Source organism: Amblyomma maculatum, chromosome 10 (genome assembly GCF_055883805.1).
Source record: "Amblyomma maculatum isolate TAMU_Amacu chromosome 10, ASM5588380v1, whole genome shotgun sequence".
In the NCBI taxonomy this organism is placed as follows: domain Eukaryota; kingdom Metazoa; phylum Arthropoda; class Arachnida; order Ixodida; family Ixodidae; genus Amblyomma; species Amblyomma maculatum.
This window is the reverse complement of record NC_139353.1, coordinates 68,817,288-68,836,003: the sequence shown is the minus strand read 5'-3', so window position 1 is coordinate 68,836,003 and position 18,716 is coordinate 68,817,288. Positions and strand designations below refer to the sequence as shown.

Sequence of the window (18,716 nt, the reverse complement as noted above, 5' to 3'; positions counted from 1 at the left end):
CCACACTGCCTGGGGACACATCAAAACCAATAAAAAGAGCGTCCGGGTGCACATTATACAATCCAGCATCACCAACTAACTCTGTGGAATGACCCCCCAACGCCCACGAGAACTGGCAACAGTGTCTGCAGAGACGCAAATTATGTTTCGACGTTGACCAGGGGCATCTCGTAAGTTACATGTGTTAGCATTAGAACGAAAACAACTGAAGTAGTGAAAGAAAAGTCTGGACACACAAATAAAATACGAAGAAGTGCGATAGGTATATTGAAAATTAACAACTGAATTTACAATTACACTGTTTGTTAGCACACGCACGTCACACAGTTTTCTAGCGTTCGCTCTCCGTGCTGACGCTCTCTTACTCTTCGCACATTTTCTCAACGTCCGCTCTCAACAACGACGCACCGTACACTCTGTTCTCACGCACTTCGCACTCCTTGCGTTCCTCGGATCGCACTCTCTCACCGCATGCGATGCGAGCAAAGTCCGAGGTTGCAGGCGTGCGTCGACATCCAGGCACGTGCGCCAAAGCGGTGGTCGGGTCGACGCACCACTCAAGGTTGAAGGCGCGGACGGCCACCGCCCAGGGGAAGAAATTACGCAGTAGTAAACAAAGGGTCGCTAACACTCGGGCATTCTAACAGATGTTAACGTCCTCATTAAAGAAAAAAGGGAACACAACACTGGGGATGGCATGCAAGCGCTAGGAAAGCAGGCAACCTCCAAGCCTTGCGTAAGCCACGTATGGAAGCTCCGTATAACTTCTACCCACAAGAAGATCGACCGACAAAGTATCGTGCGGGACAACAAGAATTGGAATGTTTTCGCCTTTAACCTCGTCAATCCACAGGTTAGCGTAACACTTCCCAATTACTCTTGCCGAATGTGTGCCCTGACTGCCGAAACTGTAGAGCGCTGTGGAATCTGCTATCATTTCTGTGTCGCAGCGTACTGCCGCCGATGCGCGCAGGAGGTACCCAAAGCTCCTGTTGTCAATGATGCCAAAGAGGGTCTTCATCCCTTTCCAGGTCACTTGCTTACGCAGCGCTTCTGGAGTGACTTTCTCCTCGGACACTGTATTGGTCTCGCTGCTTTTTGCGGAACAGTGACGCTGAGTATGGCCGCTCTTTCCAAAACGCAAGCACTTCATTTCACGCCTTTCTTCTGGGCAGTCGTGGGAGATTTGGCCAAATCGCCCACAGTCGTAGCACGTCGGTCCGCCTTTATCATTAGTCAGAGGTGGTCTCCAGTCCTTGTGTGGTCGCTCGACAGTACTTTTCCGCGCCAGAGGTCTTGCTGGATCTCTTTTTTTGGGCACGGTCAATGGCTTCTCATGCGAAAAACCGAACAGCTGCTCCCACTCTCGGTCTATGCGCTCAAACTCCATGATGTCGTAGAGGAGCTCATCATCGTCATTGTGGCGGCGTCATAATAGCATCGCACACAGTTGTCTCGAGTCAACACCTGCCCTCTGGTGTCACAGAAGTTGAGGTTGGCCTCGAGACACAAGCGAACTTATTAATAGAAGTATGCCGTCGTACTTTCATTGCGCTGCTGCGCGCGTTCCTGCATCTTCCTCCGCCTCTCGGCCGCTCGGATCTGGCCACAGAAGGTGCGGCAGAAGTGGTATTCGAAGTTTTCCTATGACAATGCTACCTCGCTTCAAACGAGAACGAAGGCAGTTCTTGGCAGGTCCGACCAAGTGGCCTTTAGCAGTTTCTAAGCGAAACGCCTCCGGCCACCGATCAAAGGTAGCCGTCGTTTAGAGGTTTTCGAGCCACTCTTTCGCAGAGGCAGCATCGCCACCACCATCGAAGTAGGCCATTTTCTTGCCTACGTCAGGCATCACGTGATAGTTGGGTGCTGCTGCTGTAGTGACTAGAGTTCTCAATGATCCCGGCAAGACGACTCGCTCCAGAAGGTTTGTTAGAAGGTGGTCTTTTTCGAGCATCGCACTTAAAAGTTCCTTCACGGTAACGCTCTCGTTCGCCCTTGCGCCATCCGCGCCATCAATGGTATCTGCTGTCGTTTCTTTAGGTGTTACGCTCATACTAGTTCCTTTAGCGCTCACACCCACAAATCACCCAGTTCGCTCACGAGGAGGGTTGTGCAGTCCTCAGTCGTCTCCAGTTTGCGTTGGTCTCAATCTCACTTCTGATATGTTAGCATTAGAACGAAAAAAAAGAAGTGAAAGAAAAGACAGGACACACAAATAAAATACGAAAATAATAGGTGTATTGAAAATTAACAACTGGATGTACAATTACACTCTTTGTTCGTCCACGCACGTCACACAGTTTTCTAGCGTCCGTACTCCGTGCTAACGCTCCGCCCACTCTTCGCACATTTTCTCAACGTCCGCTCTCAATAACGACGCACCGCGCACTCTGTTCTCACTCGCTTCGCACTCCTGGCATTCCCGAGATCGCACTTTCTTTCACGCATGCGATGCGAGCATGGTCCGAGGTTGCATGCACGCGTCGACATTCGGACACGTGCGCCAAAGTGGTGGTCGGGTCGACGCGCCACGCAGGGTCCAATGGGCGGACGGGCGCCGCCCAGGGGAAGGAAGTGCACAGTAGTAAAAAAAGGGTCGCTAACACATCCACTACTCTCGAATAGGCTCTTAGCAGTGATCACCATATAATACAAATTAAAATTACCAATAAGAAGAAACCATTTCGCATCGGCAAAGCTCGCCTTGCAAACTAGGATGCTTTCAGGAGAGACACCGCACATTCTTCCACGGCCGACGTCGAAGCCTGGACCAACTCCAACTCCTTAATAGAAAATGTCGAACGTCACACGAAATATATCCAACTCACGACAGAAACACCGGATGTGGATTCGCATCTACTGCATCTTTGGGAAGCCCGGCGCGAACTGCTAAGAAAATAGAGAAAGCAGAAAAAACATGACGCTAAAACATGGATTGCCAATATCACCGAACAGGCCAAGGAATATACCGAACACCTTGGAAGACAAAACTGGAACCAGTTTTGTGATCGACAACAAGGAACTCTGGGTACACGTAATACTTGGGACATACTAACATCGCTCATCGGCACCACGGTCTAAAAATCAACACCTCGCAAAAACGTGACTACAATATTGCGCTCCCACGATGTAACGGAGCAAGAAATCCGGAATGAGATTGAGAAGCAATTCACCAACTGCCTTTTGTTACCTCCACATCACATCATACAGCCGACATACCAAGGACGCCGAAATGAGGCTCTATATTAGCCTTTTACGATAATTTAACTTCTGGCGTGCCTGGCGAAGCTCACCCGGAATACCTCCCCTGGTAAGGACCGAATAACCAACAAACTTTTACGCAACCTTAACCAAGAAGCAACGCGCACCTCCTTGAGCAAATATACATAAGCTGGAACACGGGGAATATAGCCGAAGTGTAGGAAACACGCTGAGGTGATCATAATTCCCAAGCCCGACACACCACCAGGACTTGCGAACCTGCAACCTATATCCCTCACTTCTTGCTCAGGAAAGGTCTATGAGCTCATAGTCCTGAACCTCCTCAAAAACCATTCGGAAGATAAAGAGCACATCCCCAATTCGCTCTCTGGATTCAGGCAACACCTATCCGTAAAAGATATCCTACTCCAACTCAAAGAAAATATTATTAACCATCAGTAAGAGCGTAATTCTTGCGATGGATATGAAGGGAGCATTTCATAATGGCTCACGCACCGCACTTCTTCCCAGCCTTCAGGACTCCAATTGCGGAGAGTCAGCATGTAAATATGTTCATGCATTCTTCACGAATCGCACGGCCACCATAAGTCTGGGGAACCTCAAAACGGACAAATTCCTGTTAGCGGACAAAGGCATCCCTCGACTTTCTGTTATCGCTTCTCTTGTTTAATATCACTATGTGAAACTCCCGAAGGATCTAGATAAAATCAACGGCATATGACATGCTCTATATTCGAATAATTTAACAATCTGGATATTAGGTGGCAGCCCAAAACAGCGGCCAGATGCCCTTCAGGAAGCCGTCGACTGCACCAAGAACTACTTAAAAAATTGCGGACTCATCTCCGCACCAGAAACATCTGCACTACTGATTCTTAAATGCGTAACTCTAAGATCACCAAAATATGGCCTTCCTGATCCTAAATTTTTTTCTTGACAAAACTGCTATCCCTCAAGCCGACTGTCTCCGCATTATTGGCCAACGCATCCCGAAAGATGGCTTAGGGTCCGCAACACTCCCAAAACTTCAGGCTACTGCTACTCAAGTGGCACGTCTGGTCCGCCTCGTGACCAGCATAAGATACGGTACGAAAGAACAACATACCGTCCGCATCATCCAGGCTCTCATCATAAGACGCATAACATGCGGGGCAGTAGATTTTGATCAAAAAAAAAGCAGAAGTGCAAAAACGCAGCACTCTCATACGTAAAATCATCAAAATCGCCATAAGTAGATCATTACGCGCCTCTACGCAACGCCTCCTCCACTCGGCCTTCTCCACACGTGGGAGGAGCTTGCCGCGACCTACAAAGTGAACCAATTGCAGCGCTTAAACCTAACAGAAACTGGACATGCAACCATAAAACAACTGGGATACAGAGAAGGCTTAGAACCAAAAAAAATGACGACGATTACGGTACATTCTAATGCGAAATTTGAGCGCAGCTCGTCAGCTGTTTCAGCTTTTCTATAGATTTAGGCAACTAATTCGAGCAAGACATATATGTACAATTACAGACAACTGGTTACGAGGGACAATGGCGACGGCGACGACGACGCGAAACCCAGGAACATGCGCCAAAGAACTTAATGCTGGAACGATGCCATTCGAGGCATATTTTGAAAAGCGAAGTTTTCTTTTGTTTACCGTGGTGAACTAGGTGTACATAAGCAAGCTACATCAAAATATGATGCTTTTCTCTGGGAGTGTGTGAATTCTCGGTTACTGCACATGTTACCCTGCAGTTCGGTGTGTGCGCTCGCATTATTCATGAATTATCTTTGCAGTGTGCACCATTTGTGGTCGCGTCTTCCACTTGAGCTGTGAATCGTGCCTTTCATAATTGTTTCACACGAATGTAAAGGCGAAGTGTTGGTCACTTGTTTCTGTGGACACCTGAATCGCGCCGGAAGGGGAGGAAGGAAGGTGAGAGTTAAAGTCCACTTGAGCTCTGAAGCGTGCCTCTCAAAGTTGGTTCACATGAATGGAAAGGCGCAGTATCTGTCACGCTTGTTTCTGTGGACACCTGAATTGCGCCGTAAGGGGAGGAAGGAAGGTGAGAGTGAAAGTCCACTTAAGCTGTGAAGCGTGCCTTTGATAATTAGTTCACATGAATGGAAAGGCGCAGTATCTGTCTCACTCGTTTTCTGTGGACACAGCAACCACGCCGTAAGGGAAGGAAGGAAGGTGGGAGTGAAAGTGGAGCTGGTTACGAGGGACAACGCCGACGCCGCCGCGAAACCCAGGAACGGGCACCAAAGAGCTGCGCTCTAAAACACCAAGCAGCGTATCCCGGACGAAATCTGCTCATACTTTGCTGTAGCCCCCATCCAGCGAAATATCCACCCTACATACAGCAAAGACCGGCGCCAGGCATGAGTTCTGGCCCTGAGCAAAGCGTACTTAACAAATCCGGAAACGAGATTCTCTCATGCAGTAAAATACCCGGGAAGACAGGCCCCCTCCATTGGCGTCATAGATTCCACATCTAAAGAAAAAACCTCCGCAACTATTCCAACAAATAACACTGACGCATCCGAAGAGGCCGCAACTGCTTGGCAATCTCGACGAGCAAAGAACATGTCATCATTCTCACTGATTCACAATTTACATGCAGAAACTACCAAAAGCGAAAGGTTTACAGCATAACACTTCAAATGCTCCGTCGCACCACAGTTCACCACCTCTCAGACAGCTACATTAAATGGACTTCATGACACACCCACTTCAAGGAAATGAGGACGCCAACTCCTCAGCCCACGGATCTGCTTACGGGCATCACTTCCGGAGGGATTTCCTACACCAGAGGATGTACCGAAGAAATATACTAATATCCTCGTGTATTACAGACTAAACAGAAGAAAATATTCCCTACCACACACGAAACTAACCAGAGGAGAAGCAGTCACCCTCCGAAAATTACAAACAACGTCCATGGCACCTTCTTTATCATCATCATCAGCCTGATTTTACCCACTGCAGGGCGAAGGCCTCTCCCATATTTCTCCACTTAACCCGGTTCTGGGTTATCCGCCCACCTAACATTCTGCCGTCCCCTGCTACGCTTTCCTTCCCTTGGAATCCAGTTTGTTACCCTCAGCGACCATCGGTTATCCTCTCTTCTAACTATATGTCCTGCCCATGTCCATTTCTTCTTCTTAATTTCTTCTAGAATGTCGGTAACTTGAGTTATTTCTCTGACCCCCTCTGCACGCTTTTTATCTCTTAATGTTACCCCTACCATTTTTCGTCCCCTAGCCCTCTGGGTTGTCCTCAACTTAAGTAGAACTCTCTTGGTTAGCCTCCACGTTTCAGCCCCATAGGTGAGTACAGTCAAGATAATCTGCGAGTGCTTGCCAAATGCTCTCCATCCCCATCTTATTCTTCTTGTTATTTCCTTTTCATAATCCGGATCTGCGGTTACTACCTGTCCTAAGCAGACATATTCGCCGTATTTCGCTACCTAATGTAAAGTGCTGTTCCTTCCCGAGGCTGTTGAACATTACCTTAGTCTTCTGCATATTGATTTTCAAGCCTACTTTTCTACTTTTCCTGTCTAGGTCATCAATCATATTTGCAGATCATCCCCCGAGTTGCTTAGCAAGGCAATGTCATCAGCAAATCGCAGATTACTGAGGTATTCTCCATCTACCCTTATACCTAACTGCTCCCATTCCAAGTCTCTGAATACTTCCTCTAAACAATCTGTGAATAATACTGGGGAGATTGTGTCTCCTTGCCTAACACCTTTCTTTATGGGAATTTTGTTACTTTCTTTATGCAGAACTATGGTTGCTGTGCAGCCACTATATATATCTTCCAGCACTTTCACATACGGCTCGTCTACCCCCTGATTTCGCAATGCCTGTGTCACCGCCGAGGTTTCAACTGAGTCAAATGCTTTTTCGTAATCAATGAATGCTATGTATAAGGGCTGGTTATATTCCGAGCATTTTTCTATCACCTGATTGATGGTATGGATATGATCGATAGTAGAGTACCGTTTCCGAAACCCTGCTTGATTCTTTGCTTGATTGCAGTTTAAGGTTGTCCTGATTCTATTAGCGATTACCTTAGTAAATCCTTAGCGATTACCTTAGTAGTAGTGTTACTTTACTACAATTTATCTCGCCCACCACTTAAATATATGAATGCGCATTTTGTAACGTACCAAACGCCCTACAACACACGGTGGGTAAATGCAGGAGACCCCATGGTACCGTAACCACCAAGAACTTAACCGAAGACTAGTGGGAGACAGCTGTCAAGCCCTAGCTTGGATGATCACCGTAGTCTTGTCGACAGGACTCGGGAGATGGCTGGTGTCCACTTCTTCCTGGACTAAGGAGGCTGCTTGCCTTGGGCGAATATTTCACACCAGCTCTGAATGTTTGCTCTCTCTTATGAGTACACCTACGGTATGAGAGAATGTAATTGTCAATAGATTGCACGTTGTCGCTTACCGCATGCAGATTCGGTTAATTGAATCCTTACCGCATAATAAATAGTAAGGCAAGGTACTTAGCAAAGCAAGGCGGTCATGGACAGGTGTTTTCATCATTGTTCCTTCTCGCCGCATCACAATCATCCCTGTCCCGAGACGGGCAATTCCTCCGCTCTGCGATCCGACTAAACGAGGAAGCTAGCCCCCGCCGGGAATGAATAACGGGCCAGGCCCTCGTCACGTACCACGATATCACCCTGCACTATCGCCTTTCGTCTCACCTTCCACCTTGCACAAATCTTTTTCTCAGCACCACCAACACTTGTGGCGCCAGATTCAGGCTCGCATCATTCTTAATTCAACCTGTCTTGCTTTCCTTTACCCAGGGACGTACTCGTCGACTACCACTCATGTGAGAGCTAATGCGCAGACTGCATTCATATTCTGTACTCCTGCCCGCACTCATGGCCCTGCATCTAGCCCCTTACCAGCCCGCCGCAGTGAACCTGATTTGTCCAGCAACTAGCAGGATGGTTGACTTCATCAGTGACCTTTGCAGGGGAAGTCGCGTCTAGGCATGAACTGGACGCCGCCATCGACGGGGCAAAGGTCAAAAGCTACTATATAGTTTTCTTTAACTTTGGCCTTCTTACCAATAAAAGTGTTTCACCACCAACCCGTTCCCTTGAACTGAAATGCCGGGTATTCGAATTAAAGTTTAAATGTTCAAACTCCGCCGCTGCAAAGAACGGCTCACGGCTCAAGGATCGCTGCATTTAGAAGCTGTCAAAATGGTACTTTGCAAAAAATATTATTGCGCAAGCAACACTACGCCAGGTTTCAGCCCGTCGCGTAAGCCCGGCCACGTTTGACCTTTAGAGCAACAGCAAATAGGGGCCCCTCTTCAAGCCGTCGGGTAAACCCGGTCGGTAGCCACGCCGCACCGCAGAAGAAAGAACAGAAAGAGGAAGCTACGTCGGCTTTGCTTACGCAACCTACCGGGCTCAAATAAAGATAAACTCCAGGTAATTTTTGTTCGCAACACAGGCAACAGGCCTTATTGAGACCTGAATTCGCTAAGAAATCGGCCATATTTGTTAATATAATTTCGTTATCAACTTTCAACCAATGAAAAGGCAATTCTTGCACATGCAAGTGAAAAAAGCATAAGCGACTGCTTGAAAAGAGACGCCTTCGAGCTTTCCAGCGCTGCTAAGACCGGCAGGTGGTCAGAAATTATGATTACATGTGTATCAATTAGAGAAAATGTTTAAGTGACCCGTTCTAAGCAATGAGCTGTATATATTGGAGTGTAATAAAGGAACCAGACAAGAAAGCTCTAAAGGAGTGTGTGGGAATAAGAATCTTTTTGGGCTTTCATTACGTTCAGATGCATGTGGAAATAGGTATGGGTCGTAGGTGCAATAACAATGTTCTATTAGGCCATTTCTTAGATTAGTATCCATGCGATCAACGATATACTATGACGCCTGTTCAAAGAAAAGCGGAATAATGTATAGAGCTTTAGCGACATGATGCACTCACCGAATCGAAACTGCAATTTTAATAAAGACTGAGTGAATGCAATATCTGGCTGCTTATAAAGAGGTCGCTGGTTATTCAGAAAAAACGCCAGGAGAGCCATAAAAATGGGAGAAGCTACTGAAGCCAGATGTTGAAGTGCTCGTAAAATGTTTCCTACATTACGAAGCTGAAATAAAGTGCTCAACGTCTTACACGCGTCTGGAATTAGAGAATTACATTCGCAATTGATCTTCAAAAGCGAAAACATACCGCAAAGCATGCCTTTTCAAACTTATGTCGTACACTGTATACAGGTTTACAGAGAAAAGAACGGTGCCGAACTCCGGAAATGATGTTAAAAAATTGTTGTAGAGAAACAAAGCAGTATACATGTGCATACCGAATTTTTATTGCTAATTTTTATCAGGCTACCAATCTGATGCTCGCCTTTCACGTAACATTTTTATGTGGTCACTGTTAAAATGAGAGTTATGTTACTCCAAGGTTCTTTAAGCACCCAACATGTGAGATCTGTGAAGCGTAATGCGCAAAGAAAATATAGAGGGTACTGAGGTTGGAAAACGAGTCATCATCAGCCAAACTATGCCTCCCGTAGGGTGAAATCCTTTCGCTAATACTTCGAAATAACCCTTTTAAATGTGCCAGTAGAATCCGCTTGCCCCTGCCAAATGTTGTAACTGATTCAATTCGTTACGGCTGTTGTAGTTTTAAGATAACTTCGTTTATTTACAACAACAATTGAGAATCAAATACAACATCTTTAAGAGGGGAGCAAGAGCTCGGAAAATACACATGCTTATCGATGGGGCTCCCCGTTCGTTCTGTCTGCCCGCATTCTTTTCTCCCTCCGGTCGGAGGGGTCCGCGGTCCGCTTCTCCCGGCGTTGGCCCCTCTCCCATGGCATCCCGCAGAGGGTGGCCCGGGGAGGAGCTGTCGCCGGCCATAAATTGCTGAAAGGCGCCTGTTTAGTGTCAGGCGAACACTTTACACAAAGGAAGCAAAAAAAGGAGAGAAAAACGCAAGTTTCAACACTGCCCCGCCGAATGAGCTTGCTCATTCTCCGTTTTCGAAAAGCTCTAATGGGTACAGTAGCTGAACGGGGCGTCGTATCGTTTTCCCCTGCGACATCCTGACTTCACACGAGCGAACTTTGCCGTCGCGCCCAGGATTTATTGCAGCGATGATCCCGCTCTTCCAGAGCAGTCGCGGCCGGTTCTCTCGGTCCAAAACAACCTCCCCAACTCGAGGATTCGCGGAATTGGTTCGTTTAGAGGCGTACGCAGAGCGCAGCTGCCCCAAGTATTCTCTCTGCCATGCCTGCCAAAACAAGTTCAAGATCTGGCCTCTTTTCTTCCAGAGCGCACGCAGCGAAGCCGCGGACGTCTCGATGGATCGTGTTTCGGGCGAAGGCAGAGCAGTTAAGCGTCTTCCGGTTAAGAAGCTAGCCGGTGTCAGTGGGGCGCCGTCCTTAGGGTCCTCGTAAGTGTACGTGAGGGGTCTGGAATTTATCACTGCCTCTACTTCAGCCAAAACGGTTGACAGCTCAATAGCGTCCAGGCAGTGAGGTCCGATCGTTTTCCTCAGCGCGGTTTTCACGCTACGGACTAGCCTCTCGTAGAACCCGCCCCACCACGGCGCCCGCTCAGCGATAAATTTCCATTCTATGCCTGAATTGGCGAAATGGTCCTGTGTGTCAGGGTGTCGCAGGAGCTTCCACAAAATGCCCATATCTTTCGAGGCTCGTTTAAACGAAAGAGCATTGTCGGAGTAAATGATTCGGCACAAGCCCCTTCGCGACACAAATCGTCGGAACGCCTGGATTAGACGCTCAGTACTCATGTCCACAACAAGTTCAAGATGCACGGCCCGCGTCACAGCACATGTAAACAGCACAATATATGACTTCAGCGTCCGACTGTTCTCCCTCACCATGAGGGGTCCGGCGAAATCCAGGCCCACGACCTGGAACGGGTCTGCTTGGGACGTTCGATCAGGTGGAAGGAGCCCAGTCGGTGCATCGAAATGAGAAGCACTATACCGCCTACACACCACACACGACCTCACCACACTTTTCACCAGCTGACGGCCGCGCACAATCCAGTACTTCTCTCGAAGCTGCACGAGTGTGTCCCTGGCGCAGTTGGTCCCACGAAAGGGTCTCTTTCCAAATCACTTGAAATAGCGCCTTTGCCCTCATCGTGTATGGGGATAAAAATCCAAGAGGGTCGTACAATCGTGCCATTGCTTGCAGTACAAAGCGCTTGGTGTTTATCCTTTCTTTGGAGAATTCAATGATCGGGTCCAGGGAAAAGGTGAGAATGTCTTCGTTTGCCTGCCAGGTGAGACCAAGCACCTTTAACAAGTCCGCTGGCTGACCTAGCGGCCTTTCGTTCGGGCAACTTTCCTGGAAAATTGACTTCATCCTCTCGCTGTTCGATCCCCATTTATGCAAACGCATTGAGGCTGCTTCAAAAATGCCGTTCGCCTGCTCGTAAATTTCTGCGGCTTCTTCATCGTTGGCAGCGCCACACAGCAAGTCGTCGACGTAAATGCTTCCCTTGAGGAGCTCAGCAGTATCAGGGTATTGGTCTTTGACACTGTCAAAGTGGTGTCGCAGCGTCGCCGCCAGCAGGAAGGGACTAGACGTAACTCCAAATGGCACGCGTGCCATTCTTAACACTACGGTTTTGGGGAGCTGTTTGTCCGTCTTGGGGCTGCTTTCATACCACAAAAACCTCAATGAATCCCTATCTTCAGGAGCCACCCTAACTTGTAGAAATGCCTTCTCCACATCGGCCACCAGCGCGATTCGATGGCGTCGGAAATTCAGCAGCAGTCGAAGAAGTTCTGGATTTAAATTTGGTCCGCATTCTAAATTCTCATTAAGAGATTTTGCTCCCAATCCATGAGCCGATGCGTCGAAGACAATTCTCAACTTTGTCGTGCTGCTGCTCTCACGAAGTACAGGCTGGTGGGGCATATAGTAAATATGTCGACCGTCGCTACAAGCCTCATCGGGCACGATCTCCGCTATGCCTTCGGTCACCAAGCGTCGCACCTCGGCATCGTACTCACTCATTAGAGCAGGCGTCCTGCTCAGTCTTTTCCCCAGCTGGCGGAATCGTTTTTCTGCTACTGCTCGATTGTCTTGAAGATTGACTTGCTCCTTCCAAGGAAGCTTCACCTCATACCGCTGATCAACAACCTTTACGGTCTTGGTAAAGCCTTCCCAGAGACACTTGTCGGTGGTATCTTCCTGTGCGTCCGAGACTCCAATGCTTTCCAACTCCCAGAAACATCTCAAAACAGGTTCAACTTGTTTGTCTGCAACCGTCGTCCTTAGCACGACTGCATGGGCGCAAGTGACATCTTTGCAGGGGAAAGACGTTTGCCCCTGCACTGCCCAGCCAAACACTGTTTCGAGTGCCGTTAGCCTGTCGCCCAGTTTTTTAACCTTGCCAGTTAGAAACTCCCAAAAGTGATCTGAGCCCACCAGTACGTCGATCCCTGCTGTATTGGGATAACAGCATTCGTCACCCGGTGGCAAAGAAAGCTCGTGGAGAGTCTCTATAATTCGCTTATCTGGACAAGGAATGCCCTGTTCGCATATTGTAGGCGTTTCTAAGGCTTCAAATTTGAATTGAGTTTTCGGATCGTCCTTTGCCAATAGACACACTTCAACGCGCCGGAATGTGCGCTGCTTTTGCTGTCCTCCGAAAACCCCAATCGATAGTATCTCTGTTCCGAGCAATTTGCAACCAAGTTTTTTAGAGCAGTCTTCTGTTATGAATGTTCTCTGACTGCCGCTGTCAAAGAGAACTCGAGAAACCTTTCTTGCTTTACTTCCCTTGTTCAGGGCTGTCACGGTAGGCATTAAGACGGTGCGGTGAGTGGGGTCTTCTGATCCTGAAGCGTACAGGTTTACTGGTTGCACCCCTTCGTTGACCGACCGTGCGTTCTCGGCTTCGTTTATTGCAGGGTCGCATAACGCTGTCGCGTGTCTGCGCTTGCACCTTTTGCAGCTGATATTGACTCTGCATTGCCTCGAACGGTGTCCATGCTTCGTGCACCGAAAGCATCCGCCTTTCGCTGTTAATATCGTTTTTCTTTCTTTGACTGACATCTTCGATTGGCACTCTTGGCTGTCATGACCTTCCGATTTGCAGAATACGCATTCCATGCAGGATTCTGCGCCATGCAGGGCTGAGGCGGAAGAAGGGTGAAAGTTCCCTCGCTGAATTCGTGCCTTGTGCCCATCAAAATGAGAAGGAGGCTTACCATGCGTGTCGTCAGGCCTGTCCTCCATCGTCCTCTCGCGACTCTGCAGCTCGAAGCGGAAGAACCTCAGCAGAGATTGCAGAGGCGTCACCTGTGCGGGGTCTGATGGCGAGCTCGTTGACCCAGAATCATCGCTCATCGTTGACGCTGTTGCCTGGTGGGCCTCAGCATATGTGCGATGAAAGTCCAGGATCAACTCCTTCGGCATAGCACGGAGAATGACGGGATACAGCATCGCCTGGTAACCACATTCGTCGATGCCCAGCGCCCTGAGTCCCCGCATGTGAACCTGTACATCATCATATAGCCGCCGCAAGGCCGCCACGTTCTTCGCAGATAACACAGGTTTCACATCAATCAGGCCTTGCATGTGATCTTGAATCAACGCTTCCCGATTCCCAAAGCGCTGCTGCAAAATGTCGACCGCGTCGTTGTAGCAATCACCTGATGCTTGCAGTCCGGCGATAGCTGTCTTGGCCTCCCCTGTCAGCAGCGTCTTTAGGTAATTTAGGCGATCTATGTTGGAAAGATCTGTGTTCTTGTGAACTGCCACCTCGAACTGTTCCCAGAATGGCTGCCAGTTTTTCCGTTTGCCGTCGAATTTGGCCAGTTCCAGCTTCGGAAGTCTAATTTTCTGAGCCGCGGGACTGGTACCAATTGAAGCTTGATTCCGGATATCTTGAGTCCTGATTGCGTGTTCAGCTTCATCTTTTCTCAATTTTAGACGGCAGATGCAGGTAGTCACTCTGTCGCTATATTCAATGACTTGTTCAAATTCAGCTTCTGCTTCATCTTCTTTAACGGTAGGTTCTATTGCCGCATCCACATCGTTAAGCTGTTGCTTCACCAATTGCAAACGTTCGATGAGAACGCTCACCTTTTCGATGGTGGGTGGTGGTTCGGCGCCCAAGATGTCGTCCGTTTCTTTGGTCAGCCGCGTCGCTTGGCTTCTGATGGTCTTTCTCTTTTTCCTCAGAACATCCATGTCGCTGCTGTCGTTGGTCGTTTAGTCGCTGGGTCCGGTCGATAGTCCTGATTTCCGTTCCCGGGTTTCGGCACCAACTTTTACTGTTGTAACTGATTCAATTCGTTACGGCTGTTGTAGTTTTAAGATAACTTCGTTTATTTACAACAACAATTGAGAATCAAATACAACATCTTTAAGAGGGGAGCAAGAGCTCGGAAAATACACATGCTTATCGATGGGGCTCCCCGTTCGTTCTGTCTGCCCGCATTCTTTTCTCCCTCCGGTCGGAGGGGTCCGCGGTCCGCTTCTCCCGGCGTTGGCCCCTCTCCCATGGCATCCCGCAGAGGGTGGCCCGGGGAGGAGCTGTCGCCGGCCATAAATTGCTGAAAGGCGCCTGTTTAGTGTCAGGCGAACACTTTACACAAAGGAAGCAAAAAAAGGAGAGAAAAACGCAAGTTTCAACACCAAATTCGTAATTTCATCTACCCCCATGACTTTATGAAGCCCTCTGCTAAGTTTCATTCTCCTGTTATCAAACTTATCACCCTTTTTGACCATCGATTATCCTTCTCAGCGCTACTCGACATGTCATACCCATTTCTTGATTTCTCTCTTCGCTCGCGGGGCCCGGTTATCTTCACGGGTGTCGACGAGGACGACGTGCAAGACTGGCGCAATTTTATGAACCAGAGCTCCTCTGCAAAGAATGCTATGACGAAGCAACCTGAACGTGAGCTTCTTGCAGGCATCGCTATCGTTGAGCAATCGAACCATTAGGGAAACATTCGAACTACGACTGCCGTCAATACGAATTTCTCAATATTATCTCTTTTTGTTCATAATAGTACCTCTCCGTCAGGCTGTCAGGCTACTACGCACCGAAAAGCACTTGCTTTCTCAGTCGCAACAGATTCGTGATAAGGCCAATTGAAGATGTCTTCTTGTGCAATGGGGCGAACTCCAACATGTAGTAATCTTACAAAAGCAAACGTCCTCAAAGTTATTCACAAAGACGCCTTGCTGGCGCCACTAACGAAGCGATTTGCGAGATATTTGTTACCATTGTACTGCTCTGTTTGAGCTTCTCCTGCTCCACTGACATGAACCAGCATCAGCGCCCATGGCGTAGGCCAACTTCGTCGCCCTGCTTCATCCACGTACCCTACATATATTTATTTGTGAGGTCTGATCCGGCTCCTTATTTCTTCTATTTCTTCTCGACAGAGGAGCAGCAAATTGTTTGGCACTAACTGCATCCGCCCTATATTCTACACGTGTAGATTGCCTAGTCACGGGGCCCGCCATTGAAACCGCTTTCTCCCAATGCCAGCCCTAGCTGGCCAACCTTCCGTGTCCTGGTCATTCTTCCGCTCCTATAGAGCCATCAGCAGTTCGGTATTTTTTCGCCGACCGTTGCGCCATCCCTAGTCACCATAACGTTCGCCGCGACGCTGTTCCATCTGTCCGATGTGACGTCATCCTTTTCTTCTCGATAGAAAAACTAGTCACTATTCCTTAGACAATAACTGAATCACCATACAACATTAAGGGTCTTATCGGTGTTATGCCAGCCTTTTGAAGTTTCGGGAGAAGGCATTTCTGTCCCGGCTGTTGTCGATACCAGAGACACAATTTCCGCAATGGATGCAAAGGTTTCTCCCTCTTCAAAAAAACTTAAGATTTTAATTTCTGGACGACCTGCGAACGAGCGGAGCCCACCACACAGAGACGTCAGCACGATGCACATCTGTGGTCCAGATGCAAGTTTCACTCTATCGCTCACTCATTGATTTTTCTCTATCTAAACAACGCTGCCCACGAAGACTAATGCACAATTTTGCAGCGGAGTACTCAGTCTCGAACGTAGCTCCAACGAGGCTTAATCGATTTGGAAATGATGAGGCGGCTAACACGTCTTCTGTGTTCAGGGCGAATGCCGGCAGTGCTGTTCACGTGGTGCTCGCTGCGGTTAAGTAAACCCACTAAAATGCCGCACAAATGCAACAAAATTTGCAACCTGCGCACTACGTTTATACAATTCAATCAATGACCTATCGACCGTACATTGAAGGTGAAGGGGGCACAAAATTAAAACAAACGTCGCAGTTGGGGGAAGCCGGGCTCATACTCCGATGGTCTAGTAACCAAGCACGTTCAAATAATGAACAGTCGCCTACCTACAAGCTAGAATACTCTCTTGTATTCCGCCTAAGTCGAGTAGCTGTCCTGTAAATTCAAAGCACTAGCTAATTGGGTAGCATATGATCCTCGCTCCACCAGTTAGTGGGCTCTGTACTTCACGCACTTAGAGACCGCACTGGGTCACTCGACGGCTGGCGTAGACAGAGATGTACACCTTTATGTTCCCAGCTCTTTCCTGTTTTTTCTCTGATCTGCATGACTAAGCTGAAAACACCATCAATTTTTCAAAGTAAAGATAAGTGATTCGAAAGCTCATTTCATATCAATACTAAACACAACTTAAAGCGCAGTTACACCTGATAAGAAGTAAATGACTTGAAGAGTTTCAAAGATATCATTTAACTGCCATCACAACGTACACTTGGTATTGGGATGCGAGGCATGATGGTATTTCGCGACAAGAAAAGAAATTTACAAATTCATCGTTTCACATTGAATGTAGGTATAGAACCAGGGGAATATGTCTTACACAGTACGAACGAGCACTGAACAAGGGCGGAGGGAAAAGCCTGAGTTGTCAAGTCGAGCCAACGTTTCGACAAGTGGACTTGTCTTCATCTGGCCCAGACGAAGACAAGTTCAATTTCGAAAAAATGGATTGACCTTTGAACTAGGGATTCTCCTCTCTACCCTTGTTCTGTGCTTCTTCACACATTGGCTGTAGGATTTTATATGAACATATTGCACTATGACTCAGTATGTACTTTTTGTGAATAAGCATCAAACGCGTTTGATCCATGCGAACATTTTTATTATATTATCAAAAACGAGGTTTTGCCAACATATGACATCGGCTGCTATTTTTTTTTTGCCATGTTCAGCGTACGTTGAGCTTTCTCGATTACAGTGCGCCTCACCCCAATCAACTTCAGTAGTCTGCTCACGGGAGATCTTAAGAAATGCTGCATTAGAGACAAAGCCTGCTATTGCAAACTTAAGTTAGTTTGGTGAACTGTTCACGTTATGGCGTGAACTGCCTACATTTTGGAGAGAGCTGCCCATCATGTCTAGGCCACAGCTCGTAGAGAACAATCTGCAATGGTAGGTAAAATGCCAGGTGCACCTCCTGTGGAGATGCGTTTAATTCCCACGAAGATTTATGCAGCAATTTTTCGATGACGGCTTCACTTTCTATAATATAATCTAAAGCTCTCATTTGAGATTATTGATAAATACTGCGCCTAACACGAATGAATTGGAGAAATACATAATAAACCTCACCTATATTAAATTTCGTGATCTTGGTTTGCAGGTTCTTGTGGTCTTTTCTATGCAAAGAAACAAGGCTGGCGCTGACAAGCGCCATTAACAAGAATAACGACACCGGAGGTGAACGGCCCTTCAAATATGGTTTGGTTTGGTGTGTGGGGTTTAACGTCCCAAAACAACTCAGGCTATATGAGATGCCGTAGTGGAGGAATCCGGAAATTTCGACCACCTGGGGTTGCTTTAACGTGCACTGACATCGCACGGCACACGGGCGCTTTGCTTTTCGCCTCCATTTAAAACCAGCCGCCGAGGCCGGCATTCGATCCCGCGTCCTTGGAAACAGTAGTCGAGCACCGTAACCACTGCGCCACCCCGGCGAAGCGAACGTAAAATATACTCAAGCTTTCTAACTACATCTCAGCAGATAACAACTACACATAACCGTCAACCACAGAGACCCGTAAAGGTGCTCGAGGAGGCTGCACTCAGCGATTCTCTCTGTGCTGAAACAAATTCAAGCGCGGTACTGTCATCAATCGCTTTAAAGTAAACCCCTTCAACGAGAGAATCAGAACAACCTACATGTTCGCAGAATACGAGGAAGCATTTTGCTCTAAGAGAAAAAAAAAGGAAGCAGACCAGTCATTTGTTTTTCAATTTTTGCAACCAATGTGTTATTTCCACCATTAAAAGTGTAATCAACCATAGCAGTGAATTCAAAGTCCAGCAACCAATCATAACGAAGCATGGGTGGGACGTCTTGAACCTTAGCATGCAGTGAGAGGCCAGCAAGATCAGACTTGATAGCAAAAAGTGTTCGCTTTCTCCCCTAGCATAAATTTTATAG

At 47.7% G+C, this 18,716-nt stretch overlaps 1 protein-coding gene across 1 annotated transcript; it reads right to left on the bottom strand.

Moving 5' to 3' along the window:
- Nucleotides 1-10,266: 10,266 nt before the first annotated feature.
- LOC146176753 (uncharacterized) lies at nt 10,267-14,476 on the bottom strand. Its single transcript, XM_084581379.1, has 3 exons — nt 13,492-14,476; nt 11,364-12,723; nt 10,267-11,254 (listed from the first exon to the last, which is right to left on the bottom strand). The coding sequence occupies exons 1-3, from the start codon at nt 14,474-14,476 to the stop codon at nt 10,267-10,269; spliced, it is 3,333 nt and encodes a 1,110-aa protein (XP_084437505.1).
- Between the last annotated feature and the right edge of the window lie 4,240 nt (nt 14,477-18,716).